This window comes from Caretta caretta, chromosome 27 (genome assembly GCF_965140235.1).
Source record: "Caretta caretta isolate rCarCar2 chromosome 27, rCarCar1.hap1, whole genome shotgun sequence".
Taxonomy (NCBI): Eukaryota; Metazoa; Chordata; order Testudines; family Cheloniidae; genus Caretta; species Caretta caretta.
Genome location: NC_134232.1, coordinates 13,108,355 through 13,129,552, shown reverse-complemented (window position 1 = coordinate 13,129,552; position 21,198 = coordinate 13,108,355). Strand labels below are relative to the sequence as shown.

At 51.4% G+C, this 21,198-nt stretch overlaps 1 protein-coding gene across 1 annotated transcript; it reads right to left on the bottom strand.

Annotated features, from left to right (window-relative positions):
- Positions 1-3,936: 3,936 nt before the first annotated feature.
- On the bottom strand, positions 3,937-21,198 carry LOC125626781 (retinol dehydrogenase 8-like). Its single transcript, XM_048830202.2, has 6 exons — positions 20,963-21,198; positions 19,600-19,761; positions 15,972-16,151; positions 11,204-11,297; positions 9,333-9,516; positions 3,937-6,049 (listed from the first exon to the last, which is right to left on the bottom strand). Exons 1-6 carry the CDS (start codon positions 21,057-21,059, stop codon positions 5,810-5,812), a joined length of 957 nt encoding a protein of 318 aa, XP_048686159.1. The 5' UTR covers positions 21,060-21,198; the 3' UTR covers positions 3,937-5,809.

Genomic DNA, 21,198 nt, shown 5'->3' with positions numbered 1-21,198 from the left:
TGCATGGGAAGGCGGCAGGTAGCTGGGGACCGAGGGATTTGCAGTAGGAAAGGCAGGAGGGAATGAATGCCCAATGAGGTGCTAATGGGATGCACCTATTTGCTGGGAGCTGGGCTGCCACCTGACTGGATTCATTTCAAAGTTGGCCCCTAGGAAGCCCATGGTGGCACAAGTTCAGGAAGCAGCTGCAGTGGCAGGGGGGCCAGACCCCCCTCCACCATCAGAACAGCTGCTCAGCCCTTCCCAGCTCGAAGTCACAGTGGGTGCACTTTCAAAGGAAGCCTCTGTACTTTTTCACCCGGTGCTGGTTAAAAATATCACTCCAGATTTTAATAAGGGCTGTGACTCGAGATATTTCTGTCTGGGAGTGGGAAGTGAAACCCTCTCTCTGGTCACAGCCCATCACTTGATTCTGCCAGAATGAGCTTGAGCTGCTCTTCCCCAAGGCCGGGCAGACATACCCCTTCCCTGAGCACTCCCACTCTTCCCAGCACTTGGCACTCAAAGCTCTGAGAGCCTGTTACAGCTACAAATGACTCAGACATTGCAGCACCCCTGTGCAACAGGCTAATGTTGAGCGGCAGCTCTGCCCAGTGGACAGGCCACTAAACTGTGCCTTGGCAAGGACTGGGTTCTCTTCCTAGGACTGCCATTAACCTGCCATGTGATCTTCTGAACCACTTCACCTCTGTTTCCTCTTCAAACCCTTTGCCTAACTAAGCTCTTAAATGCCGTGACTTTCTCTTATGATGTACAGCACCTACCACAACGAGGCCTCTAGGTGCTATTGCAAAATATAAATAACAAAACTCCCCATCTTACAGGTGAGGGACAGAACAGCCAAAGGGGCATCCCAACTCAGGGAGTAGAGCCCAGGAGTTCTGATGCCTACTCCCCACTGCTGTAACCACAAGACTGCACTCCACCTAGCTAGGGATAGAACCCAGGAGTCCTGTTCCACTTGGGCTAACCTCCAGACCTGACTCCCGCTCTCTGGGCTGAGAATTGTAGGGACTAGGGTTCCTGACGTGCACTCCTATAGTCTAACATTTACATGTATAGATGATGCTCTTTATGCATTTAAAAACTATTCTTTATATGTTCTTAAATCCCCCATTAGTGCCTCCGCCCAAAGTCATTTGTCCTCAGCAGGTCAATGTGGAGTCTCCAGACCAACCAACCTGGACTGAGAACCAGAACAGAAAGTGCATTGGAAAAATGTTGAAAAAGCAAACTACAGCCAAGTTTTCAAAGCACTGTCACTTTAGAAAAGTCTGATTTTTTTTAACCAAACTTCCCAGCAAAAATGGACCCTTCTGTGAGATAAAACATACAACCTTTCAGAAGATCAGATTCATTTATGAGAAGTTGTGGTTGGTGTTAGAAACTGGGCTTATAAAGAAGGGTGAGCTTCAAATTACTGGGATGCGTGGCTACCATTCTGTAAAGATCATCCTGGCTAAGCAGCTTACTCTGAGTGTAGGGTTTGTGAGACAGAACAGATATGTAACATCTGAAGGGCCAGGACTGCCCAGAAGGGGTGGGCAAAAGACACAGCTTGCCCTGGGACCCCTGTTTGAGAGGGGCCCCAAACCTGAGTGGCACTGGGACCTCAGGTGCCAGGTTATAACACCTGGAGCAGGGAGCTGGGGCCAGACCTGTGGGCCTGGAGCTGTGATTGTGGGGTTGGCTCACTCTCCAAGCCCCACAACTGTCCCTCAATGTTTTGCACCCTTGTTTCATATTTTGCACTGGGCCTCTGAAAACCTCTGCAGCCCAGGGAATTTTTTCAGAATCAGCCTTTCAGTGTCCCTGTTCTTTACACTCACACACACATGGGTGAAACACAGGGACACTTTACTCTGAGTAACTGGAGGATCCCACTCTGCCTTGCCACATTTGGCTTCTGATTCCTTCCCCACCCACCAGCTCCATCCCTCACTCGTGACCCCTTTGTAGTGTATAGGAACTGGGTAGCATCCCTTTAAACAGTTTATGGTGCTCACTGGGTTCGCTGTGCAACAGTGTGTGACTGTAACTCACTCTTGCATGTTGTATGTCACAGTAAGTGACATTATATGGACCCCACATACCCCGGTGACTCCTTCAGACTATTATTAGTGTCTAAATTAAAAAGACACAAGGCCACTTAGCTTCTTTTGGCCTCATCATTCCTCCCTCCCATTGCTTTCTGCTCATTTTCCTCCTATACACGCAGACTGTGTCCAGAGCAAGCAGGTCTCACCCAGCCAGCTGCCTCTACTCTTCCTACCCTAGTTGTTCCAGGGCCCTTGGATCCCCACTCACTCCTGTGGTGTACTGAGGACTGTGTTTGAATTGTAAGCTATCACTTTAAGAGCGCGGGGGAGAAAAGGGCTGAGTAAGGGTGCAGGGAGGTCCTGGTCCAGTTTGCAATTGCAGGCTAGGGTGGGGGCTCAGCAACAGAGTGTGTGATCAGAGTCAGTCTGGAAAGAGCCAGATTAAAGCAAAGTGCAGTGCGGTATGCCTTGCTGCCTTAGGGAGTAGCCTGTTTTCTCTCTTTCTGTTTATGGGTCCTTGTGTGTTATTGTTCTGAATTCAAAGAATTCAAGTAGCGTTACATTACAACCTTCCAGCAACAGCATTTATGTTTTTATCTAACATCTCTGTGTGTGTGCTATGAACATAACCACCCCTGCCCTTTACAATGTTACCTCTCAGTCCTGGCATGACAGCCCTCTCCTGTGCCTTTTCCCACTCCTCAGTCTTGATGCTTCAGCCGCTCTAAGGGTCTTCTTCACCTGCTCATTCCCTCTCCCTTCCAACCATTCCCAGCCTCTCTCATGTCCCCACAAGCCAGCCCAAGACTCTGCAGTCCCTCACAGCTGGGCCTCTCTGTCCCATATGTAAGGCACCAGACAGAATACACTGCTGCAATTACTAGCACTGACCACTGGATGTCACTGCAGGTGCACACACCAGTCACTGCCAGGGGATTCTGTGCAATGCCAATGACCAATAGCTGGCATTGACAATGTCCTAAAAATGTAACGGGGGCTTAACATTACATGAGCCAGGAACTGAGCACTAGTACAATGCACTAAGGAGGGTGTGGACTACAGTGGGATCTGTGCTCCTATAAATTGAGTTTAGGTAGATTTGAGCTCTTGGGTTTTAGCATGGAGATAAAAATCCGCCTGAAGCACAATCCTGGAAACTTCTCTGTAGTTCAGCAAAGTTCAGGTAAATATTTCATCCAGAGGGGAAAAAATCCAGCCCTTTGGTGCTTCCTAGTTTACCTTGGGTCAGAAATGCTGAAACACAGCAAGGAAAACTGTTCGAGAATATTTCTGCCTGGAATTTTACCTCCTTGGATACATTTGAACAAGATGTAGATAAATATCTGAACCTCTAAACCTTTGGAATTGGTATAATTAATATTTTATATTCCAGTTGTTCCCAAAAGCCCCACTAACATAGTATGAGACAGTCCCTGCACCCAAAAGCTTGCAATCTGAATAGACAAGACAAAGAAATGAAAGATTTTATACCCTTTTTACAGAGGGGGAAACTGAAGCATAGAGAAATTAAGAGACTTGCCCTAGTTCATACAGGAAGTCTGCGCCAGAGCTGGGAAGTGAACCCGCCTCTCGAGACCTAGTCTGGTGTCTTAGTCACAAGTACAGGCTCCACCCTGGGAAAGATCCTCTCAGTAGTGATTATGTCCTCCACAGAGTCAGAACAGTCAGTTCCATAGTTCTGAGCACAGTATCTCATTGTCTCTCTTTTCTCTCTCATGATCTATCTATCTATCTATCTATCTATCTATCTATCTATCTATCTATCTATCTATCACCAAGATATCTGGTGTGCAAACAGAGACTCATCATCCAGATGTATCCAGACATGTATACATGATCATTACATTTTCCACTCTGAACTTTTCCACACAAGATGTAAAACCTGAAGGTGTTTTATTCCATAGTTCATCCTCCACTTTGTGGGCTCTTCTCTTCCATTGTGGGTAGCATGCCAAACAACAAAACTTTGCAAGGGTGAAGAATGACATGCACTCAGACACAGCATCCCTTGCATGGTGTCTCCCTGACTGCAACGTTTCACACTTGGATGTGGCACTGAATGTCATGGACTCAGAGCTCAATGGCGCTTGCGCTGTTGAGATTACTAGTGACATGGTCACCTTACATACAGGAAGGAAACTTTAGGGCAGGAAGGGATTGCAACTAGCCACACCAAATAATAACCATCTGTGGGCAGGTCTGCTGTGTTTCAAGAGAGGTTATGCCCATCCCAGACCTGGCATTAAAATAAACCATTGAAGTAAAGCGAAAGACTCTCATTGACTTCAATGGGTTTTGTTACAGGGCCATGAGTTTGGTCCACTAATGAACATGAACCACTAATTGACGCAGCAGGTTTAAAAAAAACAAAAGGAAGTATTTTTTTCACACAACGCACACTCAACCTGAGGAACTCCTTGCCAGAGGATGTTGTGAAGGCCAAGACTATAACAGGGTTCAAAAAAGAACTAGATAAGTTCATGGAGGACAGGTCCACCAATGGCTATTAGCCAGGATGGGCAGGGATGGTGTCCCTAGCCTCTGTTTGCCAGAAGCTGGGAATGGGTGACAGGGGATGGATCACTTGATGATTTTCTGTTCTGTTCATTCCCTCTGGGGCACCTGGCATTGGCCACTGTCAGAAGACAGGATACTGGGCTAGGTGGACCTTTGATTGACCCAGTCTGGCCGTTCTTATGCATACTGGAGGAGTCCTTCTGGAAGACTTCCAAAGAGGTGATACCAAGTCTTGTTAAGTTTTCCCGAAAGGCATCTCTGGAAGTTTGTGTAACTTAGATCAGGCTGGAGATGGGAGACAGAGCAAGGACTTCTGCAGTCCTACAGCTACACTGGTATTGGGCATCATTCACTCAAGCTCCCTATGATTCTTTTAACAATCATGCACCTTCTGCTTATGCACCTGGCCCAAAAAGCCAAGTATTACGACTGAGTGTCACGCTCTCGGTTTGGCACATCTGTTGGTGCTCATGGGCTGGCTGGTGGACAGCAGTGGGATGGGGACTGGATGTGGGCAAGTAGGACTCTAGTTTGCATGGCAGCTGTTGGCTTTATATCACATCCAGCTGCAAGAATAAAGGCACTTCCCTCCCGCCTTTAAAGCAGCAGCCCCTCTTACTATTTGCTGCTATTTAAAATTACAGTACTTGGGGGAGTATGAGTTTGTTCCAAGGGCTGTTAGTTGGAGAAGGAAAATCTTGTGCCCCTAGATCACAGGTTCAAATCCAGCTAAGGCTGGTAACAAGCAAGCAAAGGCCATCACTCGGCCCTGCCTTGCTTACTGACTCTGATTGCACATGTACCTTCAGGAGCGGGTCCTATTAGCTCAGTGGGCTCTGAGGAGAATCAAGACCCTGGCCCCTCTTCGCTCCCCTCCTACCTCTGTTTTCCTAGCACCTGTCCCTCCCACAGAAGCTCATCCCTGTTGCATCAAAAGCCTTCTCCCCTGGGTGTCTCTAGCTGTCAGCTACAACCTCTTACCCCCCCCACCAATAACCCATGCCTCTTCATTTCTCCTTCTCCCTACTATTTTGGGTACAGCTTGTGCAAAGGGCACCCTATAAAATGAAGCCATATTGGGTTAGTGTATGGTTCAATGGGCCGGAAAGTCTCGGTCCATCTCCGAGAGGCACATGTCCACTGAACCCCTTGATCATCGAGCATCTCCAGCCTTTTTCCAGCCCTACTGCACCTGAGCCCACTCTCCACCCCTTCACCCCGGTTCCCAGGGCCTATCTGAAGCTGAGCATCTTCACCCCCTGCCTCATCTTCTGGGCCTGCCATCGGATCACCTTGATGGCCTTCAGGCTGATGTGCAAGAGCATGTCGTACTTGAAGACCATCTTGTAGAAGGTGTCGGCCATCAGGGCTCCAGTGGGGTCGGCGTGTTTCAGGGCCGTCATGGGCGTGTAGAAGGCGTTGGTCTGGTGGCGGAAGGGTGGCTTGGCGGCACTGATCACCCGCAGCGTGTGCTGCAAGGGAACCGAGACAGCCCCACGTGAGTGCTGTGCCGCCCTTTGCTAAGCCAAGAGTAACATAATACTTTACCAGCACCGTGCTTTGCAGCTCCATCCCAGAGCTCCCTGTGAACATCAGCCTCACCATGCCCTGGGAGGTAGGTCAGGACCCATAGTCCTGCAGCGTGCTATGCTTTTAAGGGATACGGTAGCGGTGTCGCCCTGGGACTCTGGTTGTGCCGCAGGTGGTGGGATCTCAGAGAGGACACAAGAAAGGTCTCTGACTGAATCTCCTGGGTTCGTGAGCTGCCTCTATGTCCAGTACCCAAACGTGTCCAATATGTTACAGTCCCCATTGTGCTGGGGGGAAACTGAGGCTCAGGGAAGGGAAGCGATTCTCCCCAGGCCACCAGAGGGTCAGTGACAGAGCTGGGAACAGAACTCAGGAGACCTAGAACCCACTCCTACACTTTAACCACTAGACAAGCAATAGGTGTTTACAGTATACCTGACTTGATGGAGCAGCAATCTCATCTGACAGGGGGAACCCCCCCCCCCCGTTTCCTATGCATCATCTCCCCACAGGGCGGGGGAGGAAGTGTTGTCTAAGGATTTGTGAATCATGGGGTAGGAGGCAGTACCATTCATCTACTCAGTGTGTGACACACATCCACCAGTGAGCAAGAGAGTGGGCGAAGGGAGACATCCCAGGGTTCAGACTGGGGCAAAATCCTGGGTTCCACCCCACAACACAGATCCTCAAACCCATGAATCTCATCTTGTGGAGACTAAATCCCTTCCTAAGCCCCCCTCCCTGGACCTAGGGAGAGTGGTCACTTTGGATAAGCTATTACCAGCAGGAGATTGAGTTTGTGTGTGTGGTTTTTGGAGGGGGGTGAAGGGGTGAGAGAACCTGGATTTGTGCAGGAAATGGCCCACCTTGATTATCATACACATTGTGAAGAGAGTGGTCACTTTGGATGGGCTATTACCAGCAGGAGAGTGAGTTTGTGGGCGGGGGGGGGGGGCGGAGGGTGAGAAAACCTGGATTTGTGCTGGAAATGGCCCAACTTGATGATCACTTTAGATAAGCTATTACCAGCAGGACAGTGGGGTGGGAGGAGGTATTGTTTCATGGTCTCTGTGTATATAATGTCTACTGCAGTTTCCACGGTATGCATCCGATGAAGTGAGCTGTAGCTCATGAAAGCTCATGCTCAAATAAATTGGTTAGTCTCTAAGGTGCCACAAGAACTCCTTTTCTTCTTCCTCCCTGGACCGCTGCTGCACCTGGGGTGAGTCACACAGAACCCTAGAAATGTCAGGCTGGAAGGGACCTCAAGAGACCAGCAGGTCCAGCCCTTAGTGCTGAGGCAGAACCAAGTAAATCTAGGCCCTCTCTGACAGGTATTTTTCTAACTTGTTCTTAAAAACTTCCAGTGGCATGGATTCCACAACGTTCCTTGGAGGCCTGTTCCAGAGCTTAACTACCCTGAGGGTTAGAAAGATTTTCCTAATATCTCACCTAAATCTCCCTTACTCCCATGGTGATGCCATGGAGGGCCGTGTGACCAAGTGCAGACCAGGGCCGGGAAGACCCACTGGACTTTGAACGTTGGTAGCAGGGACTCAGAGACCCGCTTTGTGCCTTCCAAACAAACCCAGGGGGGCCCCGCTGGGATCAGTGGAGGGGGAGAGCCAATCTAAATGGTCTCCTGACAGCTTAGAGATGCTAAGAGGCTTTGGGGCAGGATAAAGTGGGGATTAGGGAGGATTATTTTGTGAATGTTGAGGGGGAGGGATTAATTAATTTGCGAATGAGCCGGAAGATATAAACAGAGGGAGGAAATATGAGCTAACGGGACATGACATTCTTTGAGTAAAAGGAAAGGAGGCCAGATAGCCTCCATTTAGCATTGCCACTAAGTGGGATTCGTGAGGAGGTTCTGGGGAAGCTTGGCCTAGAGGGGAGAAGAGTGGATTTGCAGCTTTCAGTCATTGGGTTTAGAAACAAGAAGTAACTAGAGCAACTGGTGCCTGTCAGCTGTTGGGCAGCAGAATCCAGATATATAGCCAGAGCTCATGCCAGGTGGGCGTGAGGAATGGAGTCCCGCTAATTTGCCTGCCAGGAGTGGTGCTGGAACTAGGGGTGCTGCTGCGCCCCCTGGCTTGAAGTAGTAATAACAAACACCAAATACATGGTTTCCATCATCAGCACCCCATTATAAAAATTGATCCACCTGCCAGGTGAACTGTGGCCCCTGGAATCCATTCTAAGGGGGCACTGGTGCTCCAGGACATGTGACAGGGACCGCCTCCTTATTCCAAGTGACCAAGCAGGCGGAGGGAGCCTTCCTTAGCTCACACTTGTCACCTGGCCAATAAGGCAACGGATTTTCTTGCCTGCCCAGAATGGATTGCGGCTATGGTGCACTGCTGCCTGGTGTCAACGTTAAGACTTAGCATCTCATCATACTGCTGGGACAGGAGCTCGGGCTGTCTCCTGGCACGCTCTGTCTGCAGGGAGGGAACGCAGAGATCATGGAGGAGGTATTGGCATTGCTGGCAATTAACATACCAGCTATTAGCCCTCTTGCTGAGATCTCTCCACAGCCCACTAGGGACTGATGTGCTCCATAGGGGGACCCTCCCTTCTAAAGGGATACCGTGAGGTCCGCCAGCAAGGCGTGCTTTACCACGGAGAGTGGGGTGGAGATCAGACGCCTTGTTTGGGGCGTTCCAGATCTTGGGGTTGTGTCATGTGCGCTTGTGGAAGGGTGTGCCCACGAGAACATGTTTCTGCTGTGTTAGCGAGTGGCCAGGAGCATTAGTCTGGAGAAGAGAAGACCGAGAGGGGACATGAGAACAGCTTTCAAGTACATAAAAGGTTGTTGCAAGGGGGAGCGAGAAGAATTGTTCTTCTTAACCTCTGAGGACAGGACAAGCAGCAATGGGCTTAAATTACAGCAAGGGAGGTTTAGGTTGGACATTAGGAAAAACTTCCTACTTGTCAGGGCGGTGAAGCACTGGAACAAATTGCCCAGGGAGGTTGTGGAATCTCCATCATTGGGGATTTTTAAGAGCAGGTTAGACACCTGTCAGGGATGGTCTAGAATATCATACTTAGTCCTGCCATGAGTGCAGACGACTGGACTAGATGACCTCTCGTGGTCCCTTCCAGTCCTGTGATTCTATTATTCTATGCCTGCTGCTGGGTGGGTGATGCATATGGCACGTATGAACGAGGATAGAGGGCAACCCTCTCTGTGTTTGGGGGCACACCCACGAGTCCTTTTACCTCTGCTATGTCACTGGGAGTCTGCCCCAGGCTGGAGAAAATCGCCTTGGAGTTCTTCAGGTAGAGGTTAGTGAACATGTCTGCCGTCTCAGGGTCTGTCGTGGAGTAATCTGCATTCTCTGCATCTTCATAGACCTTTGTCTCAAACTCTGTCACCACGGGGCCAGGCTCTATCAGGCTGACGCTGGAAACACAGGCAAGCATAACAGCCCTGTTCACAATGCAGTGGGTCTGTAGATTTTAAGACCGGAAGAGTCCACTGTGATCCTCTAGTCTGACCTCCCAGTGTTAAGGCATAGTTCTGCCTGGGCACCTCCTACCGTGTCATCCCTGGATGCCAGACCAGCCTGTGTTAATGTCTCCTAGGTAACCATGCCCGCTGACATCATGACACCGCATCGGCATGGGACCGTGCCCAGTGATGCTGTGTTAACGAGGGGGAACAACACAACCCTATGCGGCGATGTCCCAGCTTCGTGCGCTGACGTTGCTCCTTCCCGCAGTGACGTTGCCTCGTGACACCTCGTCTTGCTCTGACCGGATGTTAGGATGTCAAAACAGGCCGGGAGAATCGCCACAACACAGTCTCCTGGGCAACGTCACTGCAGAACTAGCTACGGCAAAGCTGGCCACGCTCTTGGCCTTTGGAATCCAGACCGATCCCACGATTGCTTTCTGGGGCTCATGTCTCACCGGTTCTCTGCTCCCTCAGGTCATGCTGCAGGAGTTCTGATAGGCGCAAAGCTGGGGCTAGAATAGTCTCCCCAGCTCCTACCAGCTGAGCACTAGTTCCCTCCCATGCCCCAAGCTACCCCTCACCTCTGCATGAGGCATAGAGGGGTCAGCCTTTCACTCCCAGGCCACTCTGCTGCCCTTCCTCTTCCTTGTGCCTGCTCCTGGCCTGCCTTCCCTTGGGGACTCCCAGCCTGCAAGACAGGCCAGAGGCAGATTATACTAGGACGGAAACTAGGCTAAGGCAAGGGGGTTGGGACTTGATTCTCCTAAGAATCCCAACCCAGCATGCCCTGTGGTGGCCTCTGATGAACTCTAGAAATTAGCTAGCTCCCAAATGACACCTTCCTGGGGACTGGCCAGTGTTTCAAGGGCCAAGCAGCAGTCGCCTCCGGGGAAAACTCACCCTAGCCAACCTGACCTGCGCAGACAAAGAATCTCAGCACAATCACAGAACAAAGGCCTCAGTATACTCCGGTGAGAAAAGCATACACGGAAGTTTGGACAGCAAGGTCCCCCTGCGAATGCCCAGGGGTTATTTCACACACTGAGCTATGGGGGACTCAGAATATCTCAAGGACTTGTAGATTTAAGATAAAATAATGAATAGGCCAACGTGCATTCCTGGGGCTTGGTTCTGGCTGGATGGCGGCTGCCTCGCCTAGCTTGCTGGCATGAAAATGTCATTATTTCTTATTCACAGTATGGAGCAAAGAGGGGTGGCAGCTGCAAGCTGGCTGTGGGTTGTGAGCACTTGTCAAGAATGTCCCACAAGACAGGACCTTAGACCTCTGCATGAGAGCCCTGTTGCTTGCCAAATGAATGCTAAGGGTGTATTCCCCAAAGGGGATCCATTTCCTATTGGAAGGTGGTACCGTGTTGTCTCCGGTTAGTCCCAGAACTGTATTCCCAGGGGATATTCCAGGGTCAGTTTTCTGTTTAAAGGAATTAATGATTATGGAGGCTAATCCCAGCTGTCTGCTTCTGCCGAGCCTGTGCCACCTCCACCCCAGGGATGGCTCTCCACACCTGTGTGGTATTTTAAGCTAATACCCTCAGAACAGAGAAATGAAACAGCACAGATAATTTGGAACCCCGGTTGTGTCTGTAACATAATAAAGCTGATTCCCGTAACTCACAAGATGTTGAACTTCAGCGCCTGTATGACGAGGCTTTCGCAGAATCCTTCCACGGCGAACTTGGAGGCTGTGTAGATGTCATTGAACATAATGCCTGGAAGACAGAGGCAAGAGAGTGGTGAGAGGCGTGAGAACAGAGCTGAACCACAGCGAGCGTGTGTCAGTTACGTGAGCCCACAAAGGAGTCTCTTGCACGTTGGATCTGACGTGGTAAGCTGGTTGTGGGCAGGGGTTGAGGGGATACGGTGTGCACCAGGTAATCGAGGGGTAGCTATTGACAGGAAGCCATCGGGGATGATCCATTGGCCAGTCATGCAAAGCAGGGTAGTGGCTTTGAATTGCAGACCGCCAGGGATCTGACTGCATGCCCAGCACAGAGCAGGCTTGTTGATTTGTGAGTTAGACCCAGGTGGCAGAACCCGCTGGGGTGCGGCGCGGATACAGCTCTCTCAGCTCCTCAGGGGCAACTTGGGAGCTGCTAATTACCAGCCTGCAATGCCCTGATTAGCCTGCTCTAACAAGCACCGACGTTTTCAATGCCTTGCAACTCCGGTCCATGGAGCCAAGTGCTGGAGCTTATGTGGTCTGGTGGTTGCGAGCATGAGAGTGGGACTAGGGAAACCTGGGTTCTGCTCCTGAATTGCAGTGCAGCCCTGGGAATGAAAAGGTCGGCAGCTCTGTGCCCCAGCTTCCCAGCCTGTGAAAGAGGGATAAATCTGACCCGACGCTGAGAAAGGCCAGGGAACTGTCACGATATTTAATCTGAGGCTATCTATCAATCTGTCTCCGCTCTTATACAGAGCCTCCACATCGGTCACTACGCTGCACAGCGTGGCCAGTCAGAACGTCACAGCAGCGGGGCCAGAACTGATGCCATCCTGCTCCAGAAACCTTAGTTCCCCACTCATCTGAGCTAAAGGGCACTCTCCATTACCTCCTGGCAGTATGGGGCCTATGGCACACAGCGAACAGATCTGAATCCCTCCATCTGGGTGTAGTGGTGACACCCGCACACTAGCGATTTCACTACATCATTACCAATCAAAAGGTCAGGATCAGTGGTGCAGGAGGTAGCTGGGGAGTGGAGTGGGGTGGGGGTGGGGGCAAGAAAACACCCCCTGACCCCCCCCTCCCCAAGGCTTTTGCACTTGCTCAAAGTTCCATAGGCCCTGGAGCCAGGGGAGGGCCATGACCCGACCGCTTTTAAGCAGTGGCCCCGTACTAAATCAGTCTGGCTGCTGCTGGAGCAGTCTGGATCATCGCTCTGGCTGCATGGTCACAACACCGCTGTTCTGTACGGACAGAGTGAGGGATGGGTCAAAGGGTGCTGTAACCTGGCACGTAGGGAGCCTGTCCCTGTACTGCGGGGCGCAGGGAAATCTGCTGGGAATGCGACTGCTGGTAGCACTGGCTCATGCACTGGGTGGGTCAGAGAGAGGGGAGACTCCCTGACTGAGAGAGACGCAGGTCCCTGACGGGGGAGGGAGGAGGGGACCGGAACAGGGCCCCAGCCGGTAGACCAGAATTCTGCCCTCCTCCCCCCCAAGAAATGTCTGAATTGGCACTGCTGGTCAGGAGTCTTTTTTGTGTGTGTAGCTTTTTGTGTAGCCAGTAGAAGCCCTTACTGGACTTTATTCAGTGTGTAAAGTCCCAAGAAGAGAGAGGTCACAGGACTCTGCATAATTCTCCTCTGTAATTAGATTTGCATCAGGCTGATAAGGAAGTGCTTCCTAACACTTGTACTTCGTAAGGGATGGTTATTTTTATCCCCCAGACTTTACTGTAAACCCACAAAGTGCCTCACCACAGCTGAAAAAAACCCAACCAAAACAAGCCAACCCCAGAATCAGCTAGCTCAGCAGAGCAAGTAACACATGGACAAGTAACACAAATTAAAGCAGAAATGGACTTGCCGTGGCAACGGGCGCATGGAAACTCACAGGGGGTCTGTAACGGGGGCTACTGGAGTCAGTGAATTCTGGCTCCGGTCACATGACAGCAGTACTGAGCGGGGTTACCCTGCTCCAGGCCAAGAGGCTGCCTGCCTCCCCCTGTATAAACAGCTGTGCCCCATCACTATGCTCTGGTCTTATTCCAGACCTGGGCATAATTGGGGGATTTTGCACCCTTCGCCTGAAGCAGCTGTCACTGATCATTGGTGGGGATGTGCTACTGGGCCAGATGGATTTAGAGTCTGATACAGGATAGCAACGCCTACAGTCTTGAAATCTCCCAGGGACCTACGTTTTCACTATTATTAATTTATTGGTGTTCTAGGGACGTGTGGACACCATGACTGAGATCAAGGCTCCCTCATGCTCTGTGTTGTACATACAGCTAGTAAGAGATAATCCCTGCTCCAAAAAGGTTGCTAGAGACAGACAAAAGATGGGAGGGGAAACTGAGGCACAGAGCGAGGCCGTGACTGGCCCAAGGTCACCCAGCCGCTCGGTCGCAGGCCTAGGAACAGAATCCAGGGGGAGCCCTGATTCCCAGCCCTGGGCCTTACCCGCCAGGTCATGGGGGGCTGCTGCAGATCAGTCACAGGTGGACTGGGCCCTGTAAGTGGAACCAAGTCCAGCCCACCTGTGCCTCAATAACAGCCTCCTGCCCGGGCCTGAGCGAGGCAGCTGGTCTGTATAAAGAGCCGGAGAGGGTGAAGAGACAGGAAGGAAGCTATAGCAGAGCAGCAGTGAGCAGGTGGCTCCTCTCTGAGACCGGGGGTGGGGGGGGGAAAGGAGTTTGGGCCTTGAAGCCAAAGGCAGAGGAAGCTGTAGAGAGGTTTCAGAGCATGACAAAGGCTCCTGCAGCAGGGACCCTGAAACACCAGGGGAGTTTTGAGACAGAACCTCAGGGAGAAGGGGCCACATCCAATTTATGAGGGGGGGGGAGCTGTTTTGTGTGTGTTTATTTTGAACTTTATGCCAATAAAAGCAGACTCTGAGGAGAGAGATTATGGAACAGCGAGACGCCTTTTGGGAGTTATGGAGGACTCCAGGAGGGGAAACTGAGGCAGGGTGCAACAGAGACACCCGAGGTCTTGAGGGGGCACTCAGCAGGTGGCTGTCCCTGTTACTATCATGTAAACAAAATCCACTTTCTCTACAAGCCAAAGCTAAAGCAGCCAGGTCCCCAGCTGGTGCAAATCGACGTGGTTGTCGGTGCCCGCGTACACCAGCTGAGGCTCTGGCCCGAGATGTGTAAGGGCCTGACTTCTGGCCTGCTCTCGCGGCTTGGCAGTAGCTGCCTTCTTGTGACCTCTGCACTGGGCATGTTAGCCTGCCGGCCTCAGCACTAGGTGACGGAGAATGTGAAGGCTACAGCCCACAAAAAACCTTTTCCCCCTGGCCTGCCCCCTCGGAGCAGAGAGAGTTAGTCAAATCCTCACAAACCACAGGCTGAGGGGAGGCTGCGCCTCTCATCCCTTTGATGTCACTGAGCTGAGCCCTGGCTTCAGCAGGTGTGCTGGGGTTGCTGGGTGACGGGCCAGGAGTTCCGACTGTGGCATCTGTGACGTCCCTGCGTGGGACCCGGCCATCAGGTGCTCTCCCTCCGGAGGCGTGAGTGGGCCCCACCTCCTCACCAAAGAGCTTGCTGTCTGTTTGGCACCAGGTCCCAAACACCTTCCATCTTCTGTGGGGGGGCCAAGTGGGAGATGGAACCTAGAGACTGACCTTTTCATTTAATGCAGACTCTCTCCATGGGCCATTTCCTTCCCCAGAATTCCTCCTTCCACCTTTCCCTGTGTACGAGGAGCCGGTCACTCTCAAAGGGCTTGGATCCCTGATCCGTCCAGCTTCCCATGTCAGGTCTAACTGTTCCCCACCCTGAAAATGACTGATTCGATGGATGTATTTATGTTGATTTAAATAATAACCAGAAAGATGCCTGTCCAAGATGCTAGGCCACCCATCCTGCGTTAATGCTACACTGAAATCTCAGCAGTATTAATTGATCAACTCAACTGGAACAGAGCCTGTCACCCACAGAAACTTCTTTCCACCCCATCGTCATCAAGCCCTCAGCCTTCTCAGAAAAATCCCTTTTTGTGGTTCTACCACCTAATGTGGTGGATTAATTTAACGCTAGTTTGGGGCAGATGAGACTATTAAAAGTGATTAATTTAAATTGTAAGTTCCTTGGGGCAGGGACTCTCTTTCTGCTCTGTATTTGTACAGCACCTACCACAGTCTATGAGATTTTCACCTAATCACCTGACTCCAGGATTTGGGGCTATGAGTAAAAACATTAACTAGCACAAAACTAACTCATAAGTGGCACTTAGGCTAGTGAGTCTCGCCCTGTGTATGGTGAGACAGGAGGCATAAGTGCAGGGAGACTGGATCTCTGCTCCAAAAACTTTAACAACACTAACGCTTTACAACTGTATGTATCAAATAGAAGATTAAAACTCCACAGTACAGCTGGAAAAACCAGGTCCTTTTTAGTGATAAACAGACACATACTTATCCAAAGCCAGAAACTGCCATCCTTATGTGTTGCCTGCCATCTTGGATGACACCAGGAATTGAACCGGAAACCTCCAGTACTAAAACCATAAAGTTGCTACCATTAGAGCTGAAGACACAGGTGTAGTTTGAAGTCTGTATTTTGTGGGGGGCAGCTGCAGTCAGGCCAACAGGGCCACACTCGGGGGGGGGGGTGCAAATTCCACACCTGCCCAAGGTTTGCAGCTGGGGGGAGGCAACACCAGCTCAGAACCAGCTTTGCATAGACGTAGAGAGATGTTCTCCTGGCCCCCACCTACCTTGCAGGCCCATGACACTGCTGATCACCACAATATGCCCACTCCGCCTCCTCTTCATATCGGGCAGCACCTCTTTGATCATCCTCACCACACCGAAGAAGTTGGTCTCCATCACACCCTTCATCTCCTCGATGGTCTGGCATTCGATGGGGCCAATCATCCCCACCCCGGCGTTGTTAACTGCAAGATATGGACAAGCAGTGTAGCGTCAGCAAGGAGCCCTCTTGTATTGAACTAGCATGGTTTGCACGGGCTTGACCTGTGTAGTCTCAGGCCGTGTCTGCACAGAGGCTTGCACTGATCTTGGTTTCAGTGGGTTATTTTGGTTTAGCTTAGGATTTCATTGCCTGGCACCTGCTTTCAGGTGCGTTGGTGCAGCTTTGCCAACCCAAGTGCACAATATCACAAATAAGGCCCCCCGAAATCATGAGGGTTTTTAAAAATAAAAATCAATTCTGGGTTCTTCCTCTTGGCCTTCAGGGTTTTTGAGCCTTTTGGGATTGTATTTTCATGCTGTGCTCAGTGGCCACGAGGGCTGGGACCTTACTTTGAAAGCCAAGACTCTCATCTCATCCAATGAAGTGAGCTGTAGCTCACGAAAGCTTATGCTCAAATAAATTTGTTAGTCTCTAAGGTGCCACAAGTCCTCCTTTTCTTTTTGCGAATACAGACTAACATGGCTGCTACTCTGAAACCTGTCATCAAATCCTGTGTATCCGGGAGCTGGGGCTTTAAGAAAACACGTGGTAAGACTCCTGATTGCAACAGTTGGACACACTGTTGGTGTGAGTCTCTGGTTACAGGCCCGCATAACAACTGACAAGCTCCTTGGGACAGGGGTGCAACACAGGAGGGGAGTCAGGTCTCCACTCCCATGGCCACCGACCAGACGATGGAGGGCCGTCCTGGCCAAATTGAAGGGAGTAGCTTTGCGACCCAGCAAGCCAGGATGCAATGCCACTCAGTCAGACTTGACCCAGCTGGCCCTCCCTCAAGGCCAGGCAGGTAACCTAGGCCCCTTCCTTAGTTAGCAACATTCTGGTTGCATTCCTAGAGATCTTTCTCTTTGTGAGTCTGGACGGGCCACAGGCTTTTACCATGGCCCAGTCCTGCCTTCCCAGTGCTGAATAATTGCAGACTGGCTTCCTCATGGGTCTGGCAAGCAGCGCAGTCTGGAGCGTGCAGCTAGGCCTGCTCCTTGGGCTGGAGAATCCCTGTGTGACCTAAGGTGGATGGGGCCCAATCTGGCTCCCAGCCCAGCTCTGACTGAGCCAGCAGCATTGCAGTTAATGGGCCAGGTGGGTGTGACTGAGATGAGCTGCCCTCGCTTCCACATTAGACCCTGGCTCCTGCGGCGTCTCCACTCCCTCGCCCTGCTGAGGGCCTGAGCCACTGCCCTGGTGGGGCAGCATGAGAGACGTCCAAGAGGCTCTGCATGGGAAGGCGCGTTCAACATGGTTCTCGGGAAGCAGGAGAGCCAATCTCCTGCTCCCAGAGTGTCAACTCCACATTGTTCCATAATCTCAGGAGAGGGGGCCCGGGCACGTGTGTCGCTGACCTACATAACTTTCACAGATCAGCCTCGGTGTAGTCTGTGCAAGCAGGGAGCAGCAAATGGGTCAAGGGCTCCTGCGATTAAAGATGTGACTCAGTGCCAGCCAAACTGCCGGCAGCCTCTGACCCAGTTCGAGGGCTGAGAGGGCTGCTAGCATCTTTCCCCCGCAGTGGAGTTAAAGGTCACGGTCCTGTGCGATGTGCAGCGGATGTGGGGAGGGCAGACATGCATCGGGCACAGGGAAAGGAGAAATGTGCATAGGGGACGGCAGACATCTATAGGGGAGAAAAGGACATGCAGAGAAGTCCAGGGGCCCAGAAGAGGACATATATATATATATATATAGGGGATGGCATATAAGGGTGAGAGGGAGAATGAATATGCAGAAGGGAAGATCATAAATCATAGACATGTAGGGCTGAAAGGGCAGTCATCAAGTCCAGCCCCCTGTGCCGAGACAGGACCAAAGTGAACCTAGACCATCCCTGACAGGTGTTTCTCCAAACTGTTCTTAAAAACCTCCAATAATGGGGGTTCCTCAACCTCCCTTGGAAGCCTGTTCCACAGCATAACTACCCTTATGGTTAGAAATGTTTTCCTAATATCTCACCTAAATCTCCTTTGTTGCAGATTAAACCCGTTACTTCTTGTCCTACCTTCGGTGGACATGGAAAACAATTGATCCCCATCTTTCTAACAGCCCTTCACATATGTGCAGACTGTTCTCAGGTCCCCCTCAGTCGTCTTTCCTCAAGACTAAACATGCCCAGGGTTTTAACCTTTCCTCACAGGCCAGGTTTTCTAAACCTCCGGACATTTTTGTTACTCTCCTCTGGACTCTCTTCAATTTGTCCACTTATTTCCTGAAGCGCAGTGCCCAGAATTGGCCACAGTACTGATGCTGAGGCCTCACCGGAGTGGGACAATTATCTACCCTGTCTCACGTGTGACACTCCTGTTAATGGGATCATATTAGCCATTTTCACAGCTGCATCACACTAGTGACTCATGTTCCTTTTCTGATCCGCTAGAACCCCAGATGCCTTTCAGCAGAGCTCCCGCCTGGCCAGTTATTCCCTATCGTGTCACTGTGCATTTGATTTTACCTTCCTCAGTGTAGTACTTTGCACTTATTTTAATTGAATTTCATCTTATTGATTTCAGACCAGTTCTCCAATTTATCAAAGTCACTTTGAATTCTAATCCTGCCCTCCAAAGTGCTAGCAAGCCCTCCCAGCTTGGTGGTGTCTGCAAATTTTATAAACCTACTCCCCGCTCCATTATCCAAGTCATTAATGAAAATACTGAATATAGTAGCAAACCCAGGACTGACCATGTGAGACTCCATTAGATACACCTTCCCAGTTTCACAGCAAATCATTGATAACTACTCTTTGAGTATGATCTTTTAACCAGTTATGCACCCACTTTATAGTAATTTCATCGAGACCACATTTCCCTAATTTGTGTATGAGAATGTCACGTGGAACTGTGTCAAAAGCCTGACTAAAATCAAGATATTTCACATCTACTGCTTCTTCCCTATCCACTAGGTCAGTAACCCTGTCAAAGAAGGAAATTGGGTTGGTTTGGCATGATTTGTTTTCGACAAATCCATGCTGGCTATTGCTTATAAACCTATTATCCTCTAGGCAGGGGTTTTCAACCTTTTTTCATTTGCAGATCCCTAAAAAATTTCAAATGGAGGTGTGGATCCTTTTGGAAATCTTAGACATAGTCTGCGCATCCCCAGGGGTCCGTGGACCACAGGTTGCAAACCACTGCTCTAGGAGCTCCCAAACTGATTGTTTAATAATTTGTTCCAATATCTTTCCAGGTATCAAAGTTAGGCTGATGGGTCTGTAATTCCCTGGGTCCTCTTTGTTCCGTTTTTTAGGTAGACCTGTGTAGGGGAGGTTAGGACTTGTAGGGGCATTGGAGGGCACAGGTATATATGGGAAGAGCAGATAAGCACAGGTGATGGGGGAAGAAATGTGGCGGGGTGAATGTGGCGGGGGCCCCATGCAGGGGGCAGCAGCAGGAGCCTGGGCAGAGGCAAGCAGGGGACCTCACTCAGTATGTCGATGTGCCGGTTGGGGATGCTGTTGATGCAGCTGACGATGGATTGCTCATCGCACACGTCCAACTGCTTGATCTCCAGGGTCTTGTTGAGGGTGACTCCGGCGGCCGCTTCCAGGCACCCGCTCTTGCCCAGGTTCCTCATGGTGGCAATGACTGTAACACAGAGCAGCCTGGCTGCAGGTACTGGGGCTTGCTGAAGCTGGACAGGGCCCGGTGATGCTGCAGGGCTGGGAGCGAGGAGAGCAGGTGTAGAGGGGGCCGCGATACACAACGAGCTTCTCCTGCTATTCCCACTGCAGCAGGGGTTGGTCCTGGAGAGCAGCCCGCGAAGGCAAATCCCAGGGCCATGCACCCCAGAGGCTGCAGGGCTCTCAATGGGGCTTAGAATGGGGGTTCAGAGGAGGTGTGGGGTGTCAGTGTGGGGCCTCCTGTGCCATCAGGGCCATGCTGCTCCTAGTAAGTGTTCTGGCACCATGGGCCCAGATGGAGGGAGGGGGCTCCAGACTTGGCTTGTGTCTCGTTGCCCCAAGCATGTTCTTGCCCAAGGCTGCTGCAGGCCAGACAGCCATTCCCTCCCGCAAAGGCCTTTGGGTCAGCATCGACATGGGGAGATGTACCAGCTACTCGGGGTTAGCCTCCCCTCCCATGTCCTAAAGGAATACGGCAGTCATGCTAACTCAGTTCCAGGCCACTGGGTCAGATTCTCCCCCTTCCCTCGCTGGGATCCTGGCCACTGGATCACAGGTTCCCCCATGACCCCTCGCTGGGATCCTAACTACTGGATCACATTTAAGGGGCCCAAACCATCCTGGGAGGGGAGCAGGTAGGAGGAAGGCAGCTACTCCCACTCCCTTGTGTTGTCCCATTTGAGTTCCAAGCTGGGGCCCCTGCCCCAGAACAGAGGGGCAGGGGAAGGACCCATCGCCCTCTCCATTTCTTTCCCTTTGGAGCAAATTATTTATTTTACCATCTCATGTGTAAAGACTTCTCCTGTGCCCCACCACTCATGCAAAATGTTCCTAGTTCCCCACCCCTTCCCGGCTGTGTCCAATAGGCCGGGTACCAAATGCACCCACAGCCTGGCTGCATGCTGGCATGGAAAGACCCCAGGACAGGCGAGGGAGCTGGTCAGCTCTTCTTTCCCCATCCTGCTGCAGTACCCAAGGCTTGGCGGCATGGGGAAAGGAGATGGACTCTGCTGTTCTGGGAGTGGGGGTGGGAATACGCAGCCCCGCCCAGCTGCAGGGGAGTTGTGGGTCTCCCATGATCCCAGCCGTACCAGCTCCACCCGGGGGCAACCTGGGCATTCGCGCCTGTGTGCCCGACACCCTGGGCACATGTGGGAAGCGCTCACCTTTGAACCGCTTCTGTTTGTCCTGGGCCATTTTCACAGCCAAGGCCAAGCCGATGCCGGAGGAGCAGCCCGTTATCAGCACCGTCTTGGGAGCCATGCCGTTCCCAGGAAAAGCGGGGCACCAAGGAGGTCTGGTCTGGATGAGACGGGCAAGCGCAGCAGGGGTCCCTGAAAATCCTCCTGACGCAGGAGCACTCAGAGTGTTGCTCTCAGGCTGGAAGTTCCCAAGGGGTCTT